Raw genomic sequence first — 17,009 nt, 5'->3', positions numbered from 1 at the left:
GTATATATATATATATATATATATATGGAGCCTCTGTGGTACAGTGGTAGAGTGTGCGTTTTGTACACGGGTGAGCCAGGGTTCGCGCCCCGCCAGGGTAATAAACTTTGGGAGTGTTCACCCGGCCACACACTGCATTGGCGGACACAAGGGGTGCTTTTGTGTGTGTGTGTGTGTGCGCGCGCGTGCGTGCGTGTGTGTGTGTGTGTCCGACTCTGGGCAAAGGCTTCACGGCCTATTTCTCGGGGGCAGTGACCCATTCCGAGGCCCAGTAGGCATCCTACACCTCCACATGTCACCACTTTGGCGCTAACACCCACCATCCATATGGAATACATGCTAGGGTTGTCTCATACAGGATTGGTGTATTGGTATTAGCGGGGGTATTTTTACGACATGTCGGTGGGTCATCTGGTAGATCAGGAAAGTCTGCTTTTTTTTTTATCTTTTATTTTTTAGGAAATTCAAATCCTTAAACTGTTCCCTGCCCCAGCCGGGATTCGATCCCTGGGTCCATTAGGACAGCAAGCCGCCTCTCTACCGATTCAGCCACCACCTCCCCCCATATATATATACTGTATATATATATACACTATATATATAATGCGTGTGTGTGTGTGTATAACAAGCAGGAGAATGTTAGCTTGTGAAGTCAGTGACTACCTGCCCTACCTCTAGTGAATAAAAAAAAAAGCTTCTGCTTCTCATAGTTCTTAAGTGATGCAGCGATAGATATACATGTTGGACATACGATGAGAAAAAAATGATAATTCTATCAGTTTTGGGGGAGTGTTGCAATTAGAGTGAGGCTGCATGAGTGAGTGTGATAACTCAAAATGTCATCAGAAGTGGATAACAAATTACAGTACTACAGTCCATGGTGTCAACAGTGAAACTGGAATACCAGTGGGTGGTAGTGTAATGATGGGATGGCTGCTAATATGAAACAGTGTGTTTTTCTTGGCTGCAGTGAAAAATTTAAAGTAAAATTATCAAAAGTACACAGTCCAAGCTGTTGCTTGCACTTCCCCAAAAACACACCTGGAACCTGGTTCAGACTCTGCCAGGTCAAGGTACAACATGCAAGATACATCACTTAGGAAGAGGTGCTATGAAGCTTCCTTTGCCACTTAAAATATGGCTTTAATGAATACATGAGAGAGGGCATAATGAAGTGGAGTGTTGTCACTGTTCCAGAAAAGGTACAGTAGTGTTGCTACTGCTATCGGAGCTGCTGGAGGAGGAATGACTCTTTCTCCTAACTTTCCTTTCCCTTGATATACTTCCTGACTTACTTCTAGGCCTGCCCCTTGAATCCTTCCTTGATCTTGACTTACTCCTTGAATCCTTCCTTGACCCTAACCTGCTCCTTGAAACCTTCTTAGACATACTCCTGGAGATCTTCCTTGACCCTGACCTGCTCCTTGATTTCTTCCCTGATCTTGATCTACTCCTTGAATCCTTCCTTGACCTTGACCTGCTCCTTGAAGCCCTTCGTGGCTTGTTCCTTGACTGACCTGGATACCTACTCTTTGACTTACCTTTTGACCTGCTTCCTGAATGGCTTCTAGATTTATTCCTCGACTTACTCTTAGACCTGCTGCTTGGTTTACCTCTTGACTTACTCCTCGATCTACCTCTTGATTTATTTCTTGACTTACTTGTAGATCTAACTCTTGATCCATTTCTCGGCGTACTACTTGACTTACTCCTTGACCTGTTTCTAGACCGATCCATAGATCTGTTCCTCGAACGACCTCTCAACCTGTTCCTGGACTTACTTCTTGATCTGTTTCTTGACTGATTTCTGGACCTGTTTCCCAATCTACTTGTTGACCTACCCCTTGACCTGTTCCTAGACCAATTCTTGGACCTATTTTTTGACATGTTCCTTGATTCATTTCTGGATCTATCCCTAGACCTATTCCTCGACCTAGCTCCCGATCTAGTCCTTGCCCTATCTCCTGATCGGTTCCTCTTACTGCCTTGTCTGCTATTCTGTTCCCCTGATCTACTGCGTGGGTCTCGGCACCAGTTTCTGTCTTGCATGAGCCTTTCTCCATTCTCTCTTTTCTCCCCTTTCCTCCAGGTCTCCTCTCTCCCATTCCTGTTGCTTCCTTGTTTCCTTTTATCATCTTCCTTACTACCATGTTTCCTCTCTTCCTCTTTCTCTTTCCCTCCTATCTTGTTTCTGTCCACTTCCACTTCCCTTTTCCATTCATTGTCATTCTCCTTTCCCTTCTCGTGTGTGGGGGAAGAGTTGTGTCCTCCTTCCTTATGCCCATTTATTGTGCCCTTCTCATCCCTTCTCGCCCATTCCTCTTCCTCATCTTCAGCTCCTGTAGACCCTTGCCACACTTCTTCCTCATCTTCCATAGCCTCGTAGTCAAGGGCTGATTCATCAAAATCATCTTGCTTTTCTTTTTTCACGCTGTCTTCCTTGAGATCTGCAGGGAAAAATGTGGCCAAAGTTAAAACACTGGAAACTTGCAATTACCATGTTGCTCAATACCAAATGCCATCCTCATTCTGACCTCTTTTTTCCAAAGGAGGGGGTGAAGTAAGGCTGAAAACATGGAAAGAGAAGGCAAAAGAGAGGGAGAACAACCAATAGCACAATCAGTGAAATAGGCAAGACATTCATCCATCTACCCAACATCCAACACAGTAAGGTACTGCCCCATCAGGAGTGCATGGCCCAGGGCTCGGCTACTCAGACCAGATATTCAAAACAAGGGTGACCAGCCGCTTGTCCTTGAGATGCATTATGTAAACAATAAACTCCAGTCATCCCTTGGGAGTAAATCCTTACGAACTTCATTTTGCCGAAGTGCCTTAACTCATCAGACCATCAAGAGTGGGACTCCTATGCATGCTGAAAACTGAGTCAACATTTTGGAAGCAGGCAGTAACACCAAGAGATCAGGGCAGTACTCCCGAGGAGGTTGGGAATGCTGACAATAGAGAGCTGGTGCTTCCATTTCACTAGCCCTATGGATACCCTGTCCATCCTCCTTTGCTGACCTTTTTCAGTGTGGCATTAAGAGAGAGAGTAGGACAGCATACTCCCCCAAACAATATTCTCTATCTACTTCAAGCACTGTTCTATACGTTTTATATACCACACAATGTACCCAATATGTCACAAGAGCTGGTGCCAGCAAGGGTATACTGCCAGAAAACTTGTCTCTGCTACCTTAGTGGCAGACATGAGGGAAGATGTGGCGTGGGCCCTGCTGGCACAATTTTAGAACTGGTTGGGATGGGGCTCAGATCTGTGCCAGAAGGTACAGGGCATTACAGTTCCCAGGCTGCTGCTTCCATCAAGTAGAGAGCGGTCCAAATCTGGGAGTAGCAGCCCAGGAGGCTGCCCTATCAGTAGGGGTATAATGGTAGGACACTTACAGTGCCAAGACACACTTGGAGAGTGTCCCTGTGGCCATCGTGGCAGGGTGTACCAAGGCCACAGCCACAGCCACCAGCCACAAGTTTCACTACAACACAGAAGCAAAGATTAGAGCCTGTCAAGAAGCGCGCTGCTAAAATAATTCTTGACCCAATATACAGGGTGTCCCTGGAGTTATGTCAAAAACTTTGAGAAATGACAGATGAGAGAATTCTAAGCAAAAAATATTATATGAACATGTGTCCAAATCTCAACCGTTAAGGAGCTACAATTACTGATGACCTTATGGACGAAAATGGTCTCCTTCATAATTCGCCCATAAGGTCATCAGTAACTGTAGCTCCGTAACGGTTGGAATTTGGACACATGTTCATATAACATTTTTTCCTTAGAATTCCCTCCTCTATCATTTCCCAAAGTTTTTGACTTAACTCCCAGGACACCCTGTATGTCCTGCTCAGATAGATGAGAATGGGACTGCGCTAGTGGACATTTGTGCCGGGAGGGGGTTGGTGATAGCCAATACCCTCTTCAGGCACAAAATGATCCACAGGTATACATGGCGAGTGATGAGAAGGGTGGGTGGTGAACTGAATGAAAGGAAGGCAATGATTGATTATGTGTGTGTGGATGAAAGGATGCGAAGATATGTAATGGATGCAAGAGCTTATAAAGGTTGGGGGAGTGGACTTTCTGACCACTACTTGGTGGTGGCCAGAATTAGAATTCAAGTAAGATGGAGGAACAGAAGAAGGGAAAGACGAGAGGAAGGAGTAGTTGCAAAGAGAGTGGAAAGGTTACAAGAGGATGAGAAAAAGGCAGAGTATAAGAGAGAAATGGAGGAACGCGAGTGATTTTTGGCATGTATACACGGGACACCTTCCTCTATTCCTCTACAATATGCCAAGCAGGAACAATGCCTTACACCGCATAATCTCCCCCCCCCCCCGAATGCCACTGTCTCGGCAATTCACCTGTTACCAGTGACCTGGCCAATAAAGACATTCAGGGCCAGAGTGATTCCCCAATCGATGACAATGTGGAGGACAAAGTTTACATAGCATCAGAGGAAGAAACAGTCAGAAATGATGATCAGGTAATGTGGGAAAAAAAGGTCATGAATGGTGATGAGTTAGTGAGTGAAACAATGCTTATAATGTCTATACAGTATTATGTTTGAAAACCAGTATACTCTTGTACTACATATAAATTCTTACCAAGTAAATAAATAAATACTGTTTATGAGTGGATAAAATAGTTACCCTCCCATAGAACTCGTTTTCTTTGGTACCAGCCTGTTAGAAAACCCAGTCAGGTAAGGAAGTACACGTACCTAAATCTCATATTTTAAACCTCAGGTGAGCGATTTCTCTATGAATTTTCGATGTTTCTCACCAAAAGCGGATGTTTGGGCAAAAAAAAAAAAGGTCCAAAAACGTCAGGATGGAGCGGGTTAAATAAAGCATGAATTATTATTATTATTATTATTATCATCATCATTATTATTATTATAATTATTATTATTACTGTTGAGGTTATGATCAATGACTGTCTGTAGTGAAAGTGTGGTGCATGAGGTGAGTGTGTTGTGGTGTAGGGGGCTGCGTTACAGTGTGGGCATAGTGGACTGATTGTTTGAGACTTGTGTTTTGGGCTGATATCCTACAATGAATAAAATGTAAAAAGACAACACCATACTGAAGTGTTGGTCTCATTCTTGAAGGCTCCAACATGCTTGCACGTGTCAGCCTTGGTCACTTACGTTTTTGAACGCTCCAACATGCTTGCACGTGTCAGCCTTGGTCACCTACGTTTTTGAACGCTCCAACATGCTTGCATGCATCGGCCTTGGTCACCCAATGGTGGCTCTCCATGCTCCTCCATCTCTGGCAGCCTCTCTGTTCAGTCCCTTAACCCTGAGGTCAAACTTAATGACCTCGTCCCGGGTCTTTTCAGATCAACCCCTCACAACCCCACCCCTAATATTAACGCTTCTCACTTTCTACACCCAATTATCATCCCCCATCCTCTCCACATGCCCAAACCACCTCAATCTACCTCTCCTCATCACAACACCAATACACTCCAGTCGTAAACTACCTCTCAAATCTTCCATCGTAAACCTAGCCCACCCCCAGGCCTTGCACTCAGGGATGCACTGCACATCAACCTAATCATTGTCATTTCTGTATGTCTGAGTCTGCGAATATCCTCTTCCTTTAAGGCCCTGGTCTCACTACCATACAGCATTACACTCCTAACACATGCTGCATACAAAGATCCCTTATCACATGGGGAGAGCCCTCTCAATGTCGGGAGAGGCAACAACTCCCTGAACTTCTTCCAACCACTTCTCACTCTAGCCACACTTCCAGCACACAACATGTCTCCCAAGTGACAAAACTTCCAGAAACTCAAGAGACTCACCAGCAAGTTCAATACTTTCACTCCTGACAATCTCCACCTACTCTCCCAGAGACCCCACACACACAGCATTATCTTATCTGTCTACCCACTATATCTCTTATGCAACAACTTAACACAAACACTGCACAAGATGGAATTACTTCCCGTACCCTTGAGGTAATTCCCACATGGCCACTCTCCCTCTTTTCTGACAGTACAGCCACCAACCCTAGATATCACCACTTTTGTTTTATCTGCATTAAGTGATTAAAACTTATTTAATGCAGCACCATTTACAATGCTGGGTGGTAACCATAAAACCAAACCATATGTGCTCCCTACATGTCAACAAGTGGGTTGGTGGAGGGTTAGTGCCCCTCCCCATAAAACAAATAACTCAAAGTCAATGGCCACCCCTTACGGGATTATGGCATCTGGCAAAATAGATAGACAGATAGATAGACCTACCTTTCTTCCGTTTGTATTCATCCTCTGATTTTCGCTCTTCCTTAACGAAGCTGAAAAAAGAGAAACGTACACATAAGACAGATGAGCAACCAGCTTGATGATACTAAAATCTGCATAAAAAATAAATTTTGTTTCGTTTCTGAAGGCTCTAACATGCTAGCATGCGTCGGCCTTGGTCACCTAACGGCAGCTCTCCATGCTGCTCGATCTCTGGCAGCCTCCCTGTTCAGTCCGGCAACTCGGAGGTCACACTTATGACCACGTCCCAGGTCTTTTTTTTTGGTCTACCCCTAGCAAAACCCCATGTTTCGTTTTTGTTTTGTTTCGTTTCGTTTTTAAAGGCTTCAACATGCTTGCATGCATCGGCCTTGGTCACCTAATGGTGGCTCTCCATGCTGCATAATCTATTGCAGCCTCCCTGTTCAGTCCCTTAACCCTGAGGTCACACTTAATGACTTCATCCCATGTCCTTCTTGGTCTACCCCTCATAATCCCACCCCCAGTACTGTATTAACACTTCTCACCTTCCTCACCCAATTATCATCCCCCAGCCTCTCCACATGCCCAAATCATCTCAATCTACCTCTCCTCATCACAACACCAATACACTCCAGTCCCATCCTACCTCTCAACTCCTCCATCGTAAACTCAGCCCCCTCAGACCGTGCACGCAGGAACGCACTACACATCAACCTAATCATTGTCATTTCTGTACGTCTGAGTCTGCGAATATCCTCCTCCTTTACTGCCCAGGTCTCACTACCATACAGCATTACACTCCTAACACATGCTGCATACAAAGACCCTTTAACACGCAGGGAGAGTCTTCTCAATGTCAGGAGAGGCAAGAGCTCCCTGAACTTCTTCCAACACTTCTCACCCTAGCCACAGAGCTAGCTCCAGCCCCACCTCCAGCACACAACATGTCTCCCAAATAACAACTCTTCCATATACTCAAGAGACTCACCAGCAAGTTCAATCCTCCCACGCGTGACAATCTCTACCTGCTCTCCCTGACACGCTGTACACATAAAATCAGCATTATCTCGCAGTCTACCTCTGATATCACTGCATCTATTGTGCACCCATTTATCACAAACACTGCACAAGATGGAATTGCTTCCCACGCCCTTGGGGCAAACTGCACATGGCCACTCTCCCTCATCTCTGACAGTAATGCCATCAACCCTAGATATTAATTTTTGTTTTATCTGCATTTACCCTTAAGCCCTTGTGCCCCATACCATCTCTCCACTTCCTAAATCTTTCCTCAGCTCCCTTTCGTTCTCTGCAATCAACACCATATCATCAGCATACAACATCTCCCACGGGAGTCCGTTTCTGAATTCACGTGAGAGGGTTTCAAGTACCATGATAAACAACATGGGACTCAAAACTGACCCCTGATGCAAACCACATTCACGGAAAACTCATCACTCAAATCTCCATTCACTCTTACCTGGGTGCGAGCACCCACATACATAGCCATAACCACCCTAACCAGCCACTCCTCCATGCCAAGCTTTGTCATTCCCCACTTCACCACTTCTCTAGGGACTCTGTCAAAGGCCTTTTCCAAATCAACAAAAACAAAATACAGATCCCTTCTCCTACCAATATATTTTTCCTGAAGCTGTCGAACAATGAATATGGCATCAGTGGTCCCCCCACCTGGCATAAACCCAAACTGCATCTCAGCAATATTCACTCTTTCTCTAATCATACCTTCTAAAACTCTCTCCATTACCTTCATTATCTGACCTAAAAGCTTTATACCTCTATAATTTCCTCTTTCCCAGGCATCACCCTTCCCTTTATACACATTTACAATTACACTCTTCAGCCAATCATCTGGAACAACACATTCATAAATAATCATATTTATCAGGTCAGTCCATCCTCTTCTGTCTTCCTTGCCTTCATTCTTTCCTTGTCCTTCTGCCTACGGGTAACTTTACATTCCCTCTTCTTTCTTTCCTTCATTCTTTCCTCTTCCTTCTGCCTGTGGGTGACTCTACACTGAGTGACAAGCCAAATGGTTTCCTGTACACCAGGAAACCATTTACTACGCTGGGTGGTAACCATATAACCAAATTTTGACGCCTGGTGGTTTAGTGGGTAATTACTGCGCTCCAATCGGAATGAGCCGGTGAAGGTTTATATCCAAGGGGTGGTTGGTGTTTATTGCTCACGTAATGCCACTCAGGGATGGGTGAGGCTGGTGTCACTCATCTTAAATGTCAGGACCAATTTGCCTAGCCCTGGGTTCTTACACTCCTCTGTGGGACGATAAAGGATTGGATGATGATGATTATCAGGTCAGTGACTAACCTCATCCCTATATCTCCTGAGGCCTTCAACATTTCGGCAGTCAATCCAGACACACCTGCTGTCTTCCCCACCTTCATCCTGCCTATTGCCTCACTCACAGTAGCAGCATCAATCAAAGGCCAAGCGCCACACACTGGATCTGCTGGCTCCAAACCTTCCCTGTCCCAGTCAACTTTCTCATTCAACAACCGGCTATAATGCTCTCTCCATGAATCTTTAATATCCTCATTGTTCATGTATTATGTATTTTTCCGACTTTAGGTTAGGTTAGGGTTGGTTAAATTGTTAGGTACAGTTAAACTCGGTTAGGTTAGGTTTAGTTAAACACTTAGAACAGTCCCTTCCACCATTATACCGAGGAATGAAACAAGGGCTGTCACAGCTGTACAGCTACAAACAACGGGGAAACAGACTTAACAAGCAGCGTTTATTTATGGGTAATGAATTACAGTATCAGTGGTTCATGGGCTATACAATTACCGGTAAATATCACTTTCAGGAAGGCGTCAAGAATTAGTGAGGGGGCTTGGAATGTAACCCTTGCCAATTTGGGGGGGGGGGGGTTACTGAACTGTATGATATTGTGCAATATTGTAATCAATACAGCACTGTGCCTGAATCTGAAAAATGTAGAAACTAGTGAACATATACAAGTGTAATGAAACAGTAGGCCTACAAGTCACATATAATACTTCCTGGACTGCCGAGATGATCCCTAATGTCTGCCAAACAATTAGAGACTTTCGTAAATGGGACTACTTCTCAAAACTGCCGAAATATTGGATCTACCGAATAATCAGCCGCCGAGTGATTGGATGTTAACTGTATCTGAAAAGTCTGATACAATGAGACTTCACTAATATCAAGTAAAATCTCCACTTAGGCACAGTAAGAGTTAACGTTACTGTATTTACGTGTAAAATAAGCAAAATAAAAGCAATGCCAGTGCTAATAATAAGTTTTAAATGATTCTCTGTCCAGTCCTTATCAGTAATGACAACCTCTTCATGCCACTGAAACATTTTTCAACTTTATTCATGCTATTTTCCAGATGATTCTATTTCAGCTTATAAGAATGCTATAGTACAGTATGGGTTAATGAACCTGTATCAAACCCTTACAGTTTGAGATGTCTGTTGAAAGGTGAATAAAATCACCTGGAACAAGCAATTTTAAAATTAATAATTATATGCTATCAGATTCAAGAACCTATGGGACAAAATGCTGCAAAGAAAATCAGAATATAAGAGCAATAACAAAGCATCATTATCCCTGACACTCACTGACTGCCCAGGCTGGAAGAATCAAGCCTCTCCCGCTGCATGCAAAGTTTCTCCCTCAGGTCGCAGTGGGCAGGAACTCCACCTCTCTCATCTCTTCTGTTTCTTCCCTCCCTCTCTCCCTTCCACTCTCTCTCACTCCTCCCTTCCCTCTCACCCCTCCAGTTTTTGCCTTCTGCGTGGGTGCGTTCTTGAGCTCCCCGCCAATCCAGGTCATCCCGAGGTGGTCGATCCCGGCCATTTCGCCAACTCTGGGTGGGATACAAACATCATCAACAATGTCATTATTACCATCCCTATGCCAGCCCTGGGTGTGATACATACTGGACATAATCTTCACTGCCACTGCCTTCATCATAACCATCACTGTCACCATCATCATCATTACTCTCATCTTCAACCTGGCTGGTTGTCCCACTTATAGGTGGGGTGAGGAAGGGTCCAAAATGCAAAGGAAAACAAAAAATGACAGTGAGAACAAATCAAAAGCATTTTCAATGAAATAAGACACACATTCACTCACTATTGAAGCCCCTGGAATCCCAGCTCCACCTCATCACCATACCCTGCCACACATTTTTATAATTACGTATTAAACAAGAGTCAATCCTACGAATGTCAAGTTGAGAAAGGGATGATAAAAACTTGCCATGTACTTCTCTGCATAATAATCATCCAACCTGCTCAACCCTTGTCAGATCTAATCAACCTCCACATCTCTCCATATCACATACTTCTTTCTTCTTTGTACTACTATTATCACTTTCATTATTATTATTATTATTATTTATTATTATTATTGTTATTATTATTATTATTATTATGATTATTTTATTATTATTTTATTATTATTATTATTATTATTATTATTATTAGAGCGGTTGGTGGGAACACTCACCATCAACTCACTAGATCAACTGATGCTCTTGGGCACCTGCCGTTTCTTTTCTTCCTTCCTTCTTTCCATCCTTCCTCTTCTGCCTTTCTTTCCTTCATTCTTTCCTTTTCCTTCAGTCTACAGGTGACTCTACACTGAGTGACAAGCCAAATGGTTTCTTGTACAGTCAACGGCAAAAGTTCGCTCGCCTCCCTTGCCGCTCTATCATCTCTGAGATTCAGACTTGTGAATGCGAAGCAATGGACACAGGTGCATAGTATCACAAACAGATGGTGTGGTGGGATATGGGGTTGGGAGAGAGGTGAAGGAGGATGAAGGGCGGGGGGCCATACGGATTAAAGATGTGCGAACCAAGAGCAGTCAGATAAGACAATGAAACGTAAAAGATGAAATTCAGATGAAGTATATATATATATATATTTTTTCATTCATTCATTGCCAGACGCCATGTATCCCAAATGGGGTGGCCAAGGGCTTAGAGTTAATTGTTTTACAGGGAGGGGCACTAATCCTCCACCAACCCCACTTGACACGTAGGGATGCCAACAGCATCTGGTGTTCCCAAGCGGTCACCCATCCAAGTACTAATATATATATATATATATATATTTAGAGAGAGAGAGAGAATGGGAGTAGAATGAGTATGAAAACTAAGAGTGCTGGCGATACAGAATGAGGGAGAGTAAGATAGCTGCTGCATAAGCAAGAAGACAGAAGAAGGACCGATGAGATTCGCTATTAACTCGTTCCATGTTATCCAGTAACTCGCCACCATTCCCACAGCAGTTTAGGTTCAGTAAAATATATACTTCATATGATATTCATCTTTTGCGTTTCATTGTCTTATCTGACTACTTTGGTTTCGCATACCTTTAATCCGTATGGCCCCCCGTCCTTCTTGCTCTTTCATCTGTCTCCCAGCCCCACATCCCACAACGCCATCTGTTTGTGATACTATGCAACTGTGTCCATTGCTTTGCATTCACGAGTCTGAATCTCAGAGATGATAGAGCAGCAGGGGAGGCGAGGGAACTTTCGCCACTGACTGTACACCAGGAACCCATTTACTATGCTGGGTGGTAACCATATGACCAATTATGACACCTTGTGGTCTAGCGGGTAATTAAGGCACTCCAATCGGATTTAATCGGTGCAGGTTTATATCCAAGGGGTGGTTGGGGTTTACTGTTCATGTAACGCCACTCACGGATGAGTGAGGCTGGTCACTCTCATCTTAAATGTCAGGACCAACTTGCATAGCCCAGGGCTCGTATGCTCCTCATGGGGCAAGACTGAATTAGATGATGATGAATGAATGAATGAATAATCCATCCATCCATTGCCAGACGCCATGTATCCCAAACGGGGTGGTCAAGGGCTTAGAGTTAATTGTTTTACAGGGAGGGGCACTAATCCTCCACCAACCCCACTTGACACGTAGGGAGTTATGCCAACAGCATCTGGTGTTCCCAGGCGGTCACCCATCCAAGTACTAACCAGACCCAACGTTGCTTAACTTCGCTTATCGGACGGGAAGCGGTGTACTCAACGTGGCATGGCCGTTGGCAATGAATAATAATTATTATTATTATTATTATTATTATTATTATTTTGTGGTAGGTGGGGACGCTCACCATCCACTCACACGAAGTAGTGCTGCTGTCGGGTGTCTACCCTTTCCTCTCCTCCATCCTTCTTTCCTTCCATCCTCTTCTTCTATCTTCCTTTCCTTCAATCTTTCCTTGCCCTTCTGCCTAGGGATAACTTTACACTCCCTCTTCAGCCTTTCTTTCCTTCATTCTTCCCTCTTCCTTCTGCCTGTGGGTGACTCTACACTGAGTGACAAGCCAAATGGTTTCCTGTACACCAGGAAACCATTTACTACACTGGGTGCTAACCATATAACCAAATTTTGAAACCTGGTGGTTTAGTGGGTAATTATTGTGCTCCAATCAGATTGACCCAGTGAAGGTTTATATCCAAGGGGTGATTGGGGTTGACTGCTCATGTAAAGCACTCAGGGATGAGTGAGGCTGGTCACTCTCATCTTAAATGTTGGGACCAACTGCCTAGCCCTGGGCTCCAACGCTCCTCATGGGGCAATGTAGGACTGGATGATGCATGGATGAATTATTATTATTATTATTATTATTAATAATAATAAAGTGACAAGCCAGATGGTTTCCAGTACACAAGGAAACCATTTACTAAGCTGGGTGGAAACCATATAACATAATTTTGGCACCTGGTGGTTTAGTGGGTAATTATGGCTCTCCAATCAGATTCAGCCAGTGAAGGTTTATATCCAAGGGGTGGTTGGGGTTTATTGTTCACATAATGCCATTCAGGGATGAGTGAGGCTGGTCACTCTCATCTTAAATGTCAGGACCAACTTGCCTAGCCCCGGGCTCCTACGCTCCTCATGGGACAACGTAGGATTGGATGATGATGACGATGAAGATGATGATTATTACTGTACCTTGTGTTCATCCATGCCATCCCTCCTGGCTCTATCACGCCAGTCTCCACTCTCTGACGGGTCTCCACGTCGTCCCTCAGTCTCCTTGTTGCCCTCATTCTCCTCTATTTCTCGGTGTCGCTGCTCTCGCCGATGGCGCCGTTCTTCAATTTCCTTGTCTCTTTTCACTTTCTCATCAGTGATTTTCTACACATGAATAAAAAAATAAATAAATAAAACAAGTCTTCAAAATAATACTGTACACTAAAAGATAAAAACAATACAGTGAGACCTATAACGGACTAATTGGGGCCCATACCAGTCCGAAAAATGCGAAATTCCGATAAAAGCGACATCCGGACTTCCCCCCGCTAATCTGGACTTTTTCCGATATATCAGACACTACAGTAGTCTGGATCGTATGAACGTTTTAAACTGTTTTGACTACCACTGCGGTACAGTACTGTGTTACAACTTCACTACATTAATCAAATGGTACAATATATATAATAATAATGTACTGTACACTGATAAACATGTCTTTTATTTGCCATTGTGGTGAGCATACCCGAAGTGGTCAGGCAGTTCGGACTGCTTCTGGCTTTGTTGGACTTTTTCCGATATATAGAAATTTGGTCCAGTAGCTCCTCGAGTCCAATAAAAGTGAATTTCGGTCTATTGAAGTCCGTTATATCGAGGCTTTATTGTTGATAGATAGATAGATAGATAGATAGACAGACAGATATAGACAGATATAGATAAAGATGTACAGTATAGATATATAATGTAAAGAGAGATAAATACTGTATGTATGTATATACAGTAATCCCTCCAATATCCGACGTAATAGAGCCATAGGCAGGTCTGGATAGTGGTCCTGTTCGGATATTGGGCCCCAGCTTACAGACTTGTACTTATGGACCCTAACTCGGAGAAACACCTATACAACTCCCTCTGGACATGCATAGCACCTATTTATTCCCTTTCGGGAATAGGGAGGGAGTTGAAGCATGTTTGTATAGTACAAATGGGCAGAGGATCCATCCAGTTATATCAGTGCCAACAACAAAGTTCCCCTCTCCACCACCACAAATACAAATCCTTGTTATAAGCTGAGCTTCCCCCTTTTTCTTCCATTAAGTCCACAGTAAATTGTGAAAAATGTGACCATCAACTTCACTGCTATTTATGTATCTGATATAAGGTGCTGGAGAGGGATGCCTTCATGTAGTGGCACCAACATTACCTGTCAACTCCAATGGCTGGTCAAACAAACGTTCCCCAACTCTATCCCCTGAAAGGAGGACAATGGACTGCAGGTTGATGTGAACTCCAGTCTGTAATCCAGCATGTTCACCTGAAGATGAGTCCACAGCAACAGCAACAGCAACAGCAACAATGGCAAGAGCAACAACAAAAGTGTAATTCACACGTGACAGTGCATACTTACCTGGAGTTGGTCTAGTGTGATGGTACGCCGCTGGGCCTGACGCCAGTGTGGTGGGGTGCGGCTGTGGGATCGACTGCGAGACCGTGATGGGGTGTGGTACCTCTGTAATATAGCCTAAAAATCAGTATGACACAGCATCACAAGCATCATCATCATTATCATCAAAATCACTTAGACCTCATTTCCCACCCAAGGATGGAGTAAGGTAGGAAAAAAAAAAGGGGGGGGGGCATAAAACTCTTGGATCAGATAATGAAGGCAATGGGGGGAGTACTAGAAGGTATGATAAGAGGAAGGGTGAATACTAAAGAGATGCAGCTTGGGTTTATGCCAGGAAAAGGAACCACTGATGCCATACTGAATGTCTGACAGCTTCTGGAAAAATATACAGGAAAGATAAGGTAGCTGTAATTTATTTTTGTTGATTTGGAGAAGGACTTTGACAGAGTCCCTAGGGAGGCAGTGAAGTGGGCAATGAGAAAACCTGGGATTGGGGGGTGGCTGGTTAGAGTAGTTATGTGGTTGCTTGCACCCAGCCGAGAGTGAATGAATGTTTAAGTGATGATTTTTCTGTGAATGTTGGCATGCAACAGGGGGTCAGTCTTCACCCCCTTGTTGTTTGTCATGGTGTTTGATGCTCTCTCATGTGACTTCGGAAATGGACTCTTACGGGATATGTTGGATGCTGATGAAAGGTGTTGACTGCAATAATGAAATGCAGGCGAAGGAAGGATATATGAAGTGGAGAGATGGATGAGGCATGAGGGTTTTGAGTGTAAATGCAGACAAAACAAAAGTGAAGATATCTAGGGCTTGTGACAGTACTATCAAAGATGGGTGTGTGGCCTTGTGCACATTGGCACAAGGGTGTGGTGAGTAACTCCATTGTGTGCAATGTCTGTGATACACAAGGGCTTAAGAGATGTAGTGGTATTAGAGACAGGTTGCAAAATTATGCTAATTTCAGGTGTGATGTGTTCGGGAGATCATGTAGATACTGGCAGGCATGGAAAGACTGATCTAGCTAGAAAGTCTCTTGAGTGTGTGGAGGAGTTATGTTATTTGGGGGACATGTTGTCCACTGGAGGTAGGGCTTGAGCTAGTTCTGTGGCTTGGGTAAGGAGTGGTTGGCAGAGGTTCAGGGAGCTGTTGCCTCTCCCAACACTGAGAGGGCTCTCCTTCTGTGCTGTGGGAACCTTGTATGCAGCATGTGTTAGGAGTATAAAGCTGTATGGTAATGTGACCTACATAGTAATGGAAGAGGATATTCATATGCTCAACCATTCAGAAATAACAGTGATTAGACGGATGTATACTGCACCCTTGAATGTGAGACCTGGGGAGGTGTTTTTCATTGTAACTGAAGAGTTGAGAGGAGAGATGGGACATGAATGTACTGGTGTTGTGATGAGAAGAGGTTGATTTTTGGGCATGTTTAGAAGATGGGCGATGACAACTGGGTGTGGAAGGTGACGTGTGACCATCAGGGGTAGGATTGTGAGAGGCAGACCAAAAAAAACCTGGAATGAGGTCATACAGTATGACCTCAGTGATAAGGACTGAATAGAGAAGCTGCCAGGTTTTGGGCAGCATGGAGAACTGCTAATGGGCAATCATGGCTGATGCATACAAACATCCTGGGGCCTTTACACACAAAACAAAAATGAGGGCTAGTAAAGTCTGCCTGATTAAATGGGCCACACTCATTCACTTTTCATTTAAGGCTTCAAAATCCTGGCATCTCCTCACAGGCACACCTTCAATGCATACGTGGTTCATCCATCCATCATCTAATCCTATGCTGCCCCATGAGGAGCTATGCAAGTTGGTCCTGATATTTAAGTTGAGAGTGACCAGTTTCACTCATCCCTGAGTAGCATTACAAGAGCAATAAACCCCAACCACCCCTTGGATATAAACCTACACAGGCTCGATCTGACTGGAGCACCTTTATTACCCACTAAACCACCAGGTGCCATATTTTGGTCATGTGGTTGCCACCCAGCGTAGTAAATGGTTTCCTGGTGTACAGAAACCACTTGGCTTGTCACTCAGTGTAGAGTCATCCATGGGCAGGAGGAAGAGGAAAGAGTGAGGGAAAAAAAGATAGAAGAGGGAGTGTAAAGGCACCCATAGGCAGAAGAAAGAGGAAAGAATGATGGAAAGAGACAAAAGAGGAAGGAAAGAAGAGTCGAAAGGGCAGAAGCCCAGGGCAGCACTACATCGAGTGAGTGGATGTTGAGTGCCCCACTACCACTACGTGGTTCATATTTATTCAATCCAACAATAACCAAGTTAAAAAGGGATGCCAA

At 44.1% G+C, this 17,009-nt stretch overlaps 1 protein-coding gene and 1 non-coding gene across 2 annotated transcripts in view; both read right to left on the bottom strand.

Moving 5' to 3' along the window:
- Window positions 1–1,148: 1,148 nt before the first annotated feature.
- The window catches only part of Moca-cyp (nuclear cyclophilin protein Moca-cyp), a 45,871-nt gene continuing 30,010 nt past the window's right edge, over window positions 1,149–17,009 (bottom strand). The window contains exons 9-15 of the mRNA XM_080266828.1: window positions 14,698–14,799; window positions 13,269–13,454; window positions 10,021–10,142; window positions 9,895–9,990; window positions 6,277–6,330; window positions 3,002–3,024; window positions 1,149–2,447 (exon numbers count right to left, since the gene is read on the bottom strand). Of these exons, the coding sequence (XP_080122954.1) occupies window positions 1,186–2,447; window positions 3,002–3,024; window positions 6,277–6,330; window positions 9,895–9,990; window positions 10,021–10,142; window positions 13,269–13,454; window positions 14,698–14,799 (1,845 nt within the window). The 3' untranslated portion in view covers window positions 1,149–1,185. The remainder of the gene's footprint in view (window positions 2,448–3,001; window positions 3,025–6,276; window positions 6,331–9,894; window positions 9,991–10,020; window positions 10,143–13,268; window positions 13,455–14,697; window positions 14,800–17,009) is intronic.
- LOC145392580 (5S ribosomal RNA) lies at window positions 12,238–12,356 on the bottom strand. The gene has a single exon (XR_013896012.1). It is a non-coding gene; the product is annotated as a 5S ribosomal RNA (ribosomal RNA).

This window comes from Coenobita brevimanus, chromosome 22 (assembly GCF_032717465.1).
Source record: "Coenobita brevimanus isolate Jiangsu-jjx chromosome 22, ASM3271746v2, whole genome shotgun sequence".
Taxonomy (NCBI): domain Eukaryota; kingdom Metazoa; phylum Arthropoda; class Malacostraca; order Decapoda; family Coenobitidae; genus Coenobita; species Coenobita brevimanus.
The sequence above is the reverse complement of the archived record's forward strand: the minus strand, read 5'-3'. Positions and strand labels throughout refer to the sequence as shown.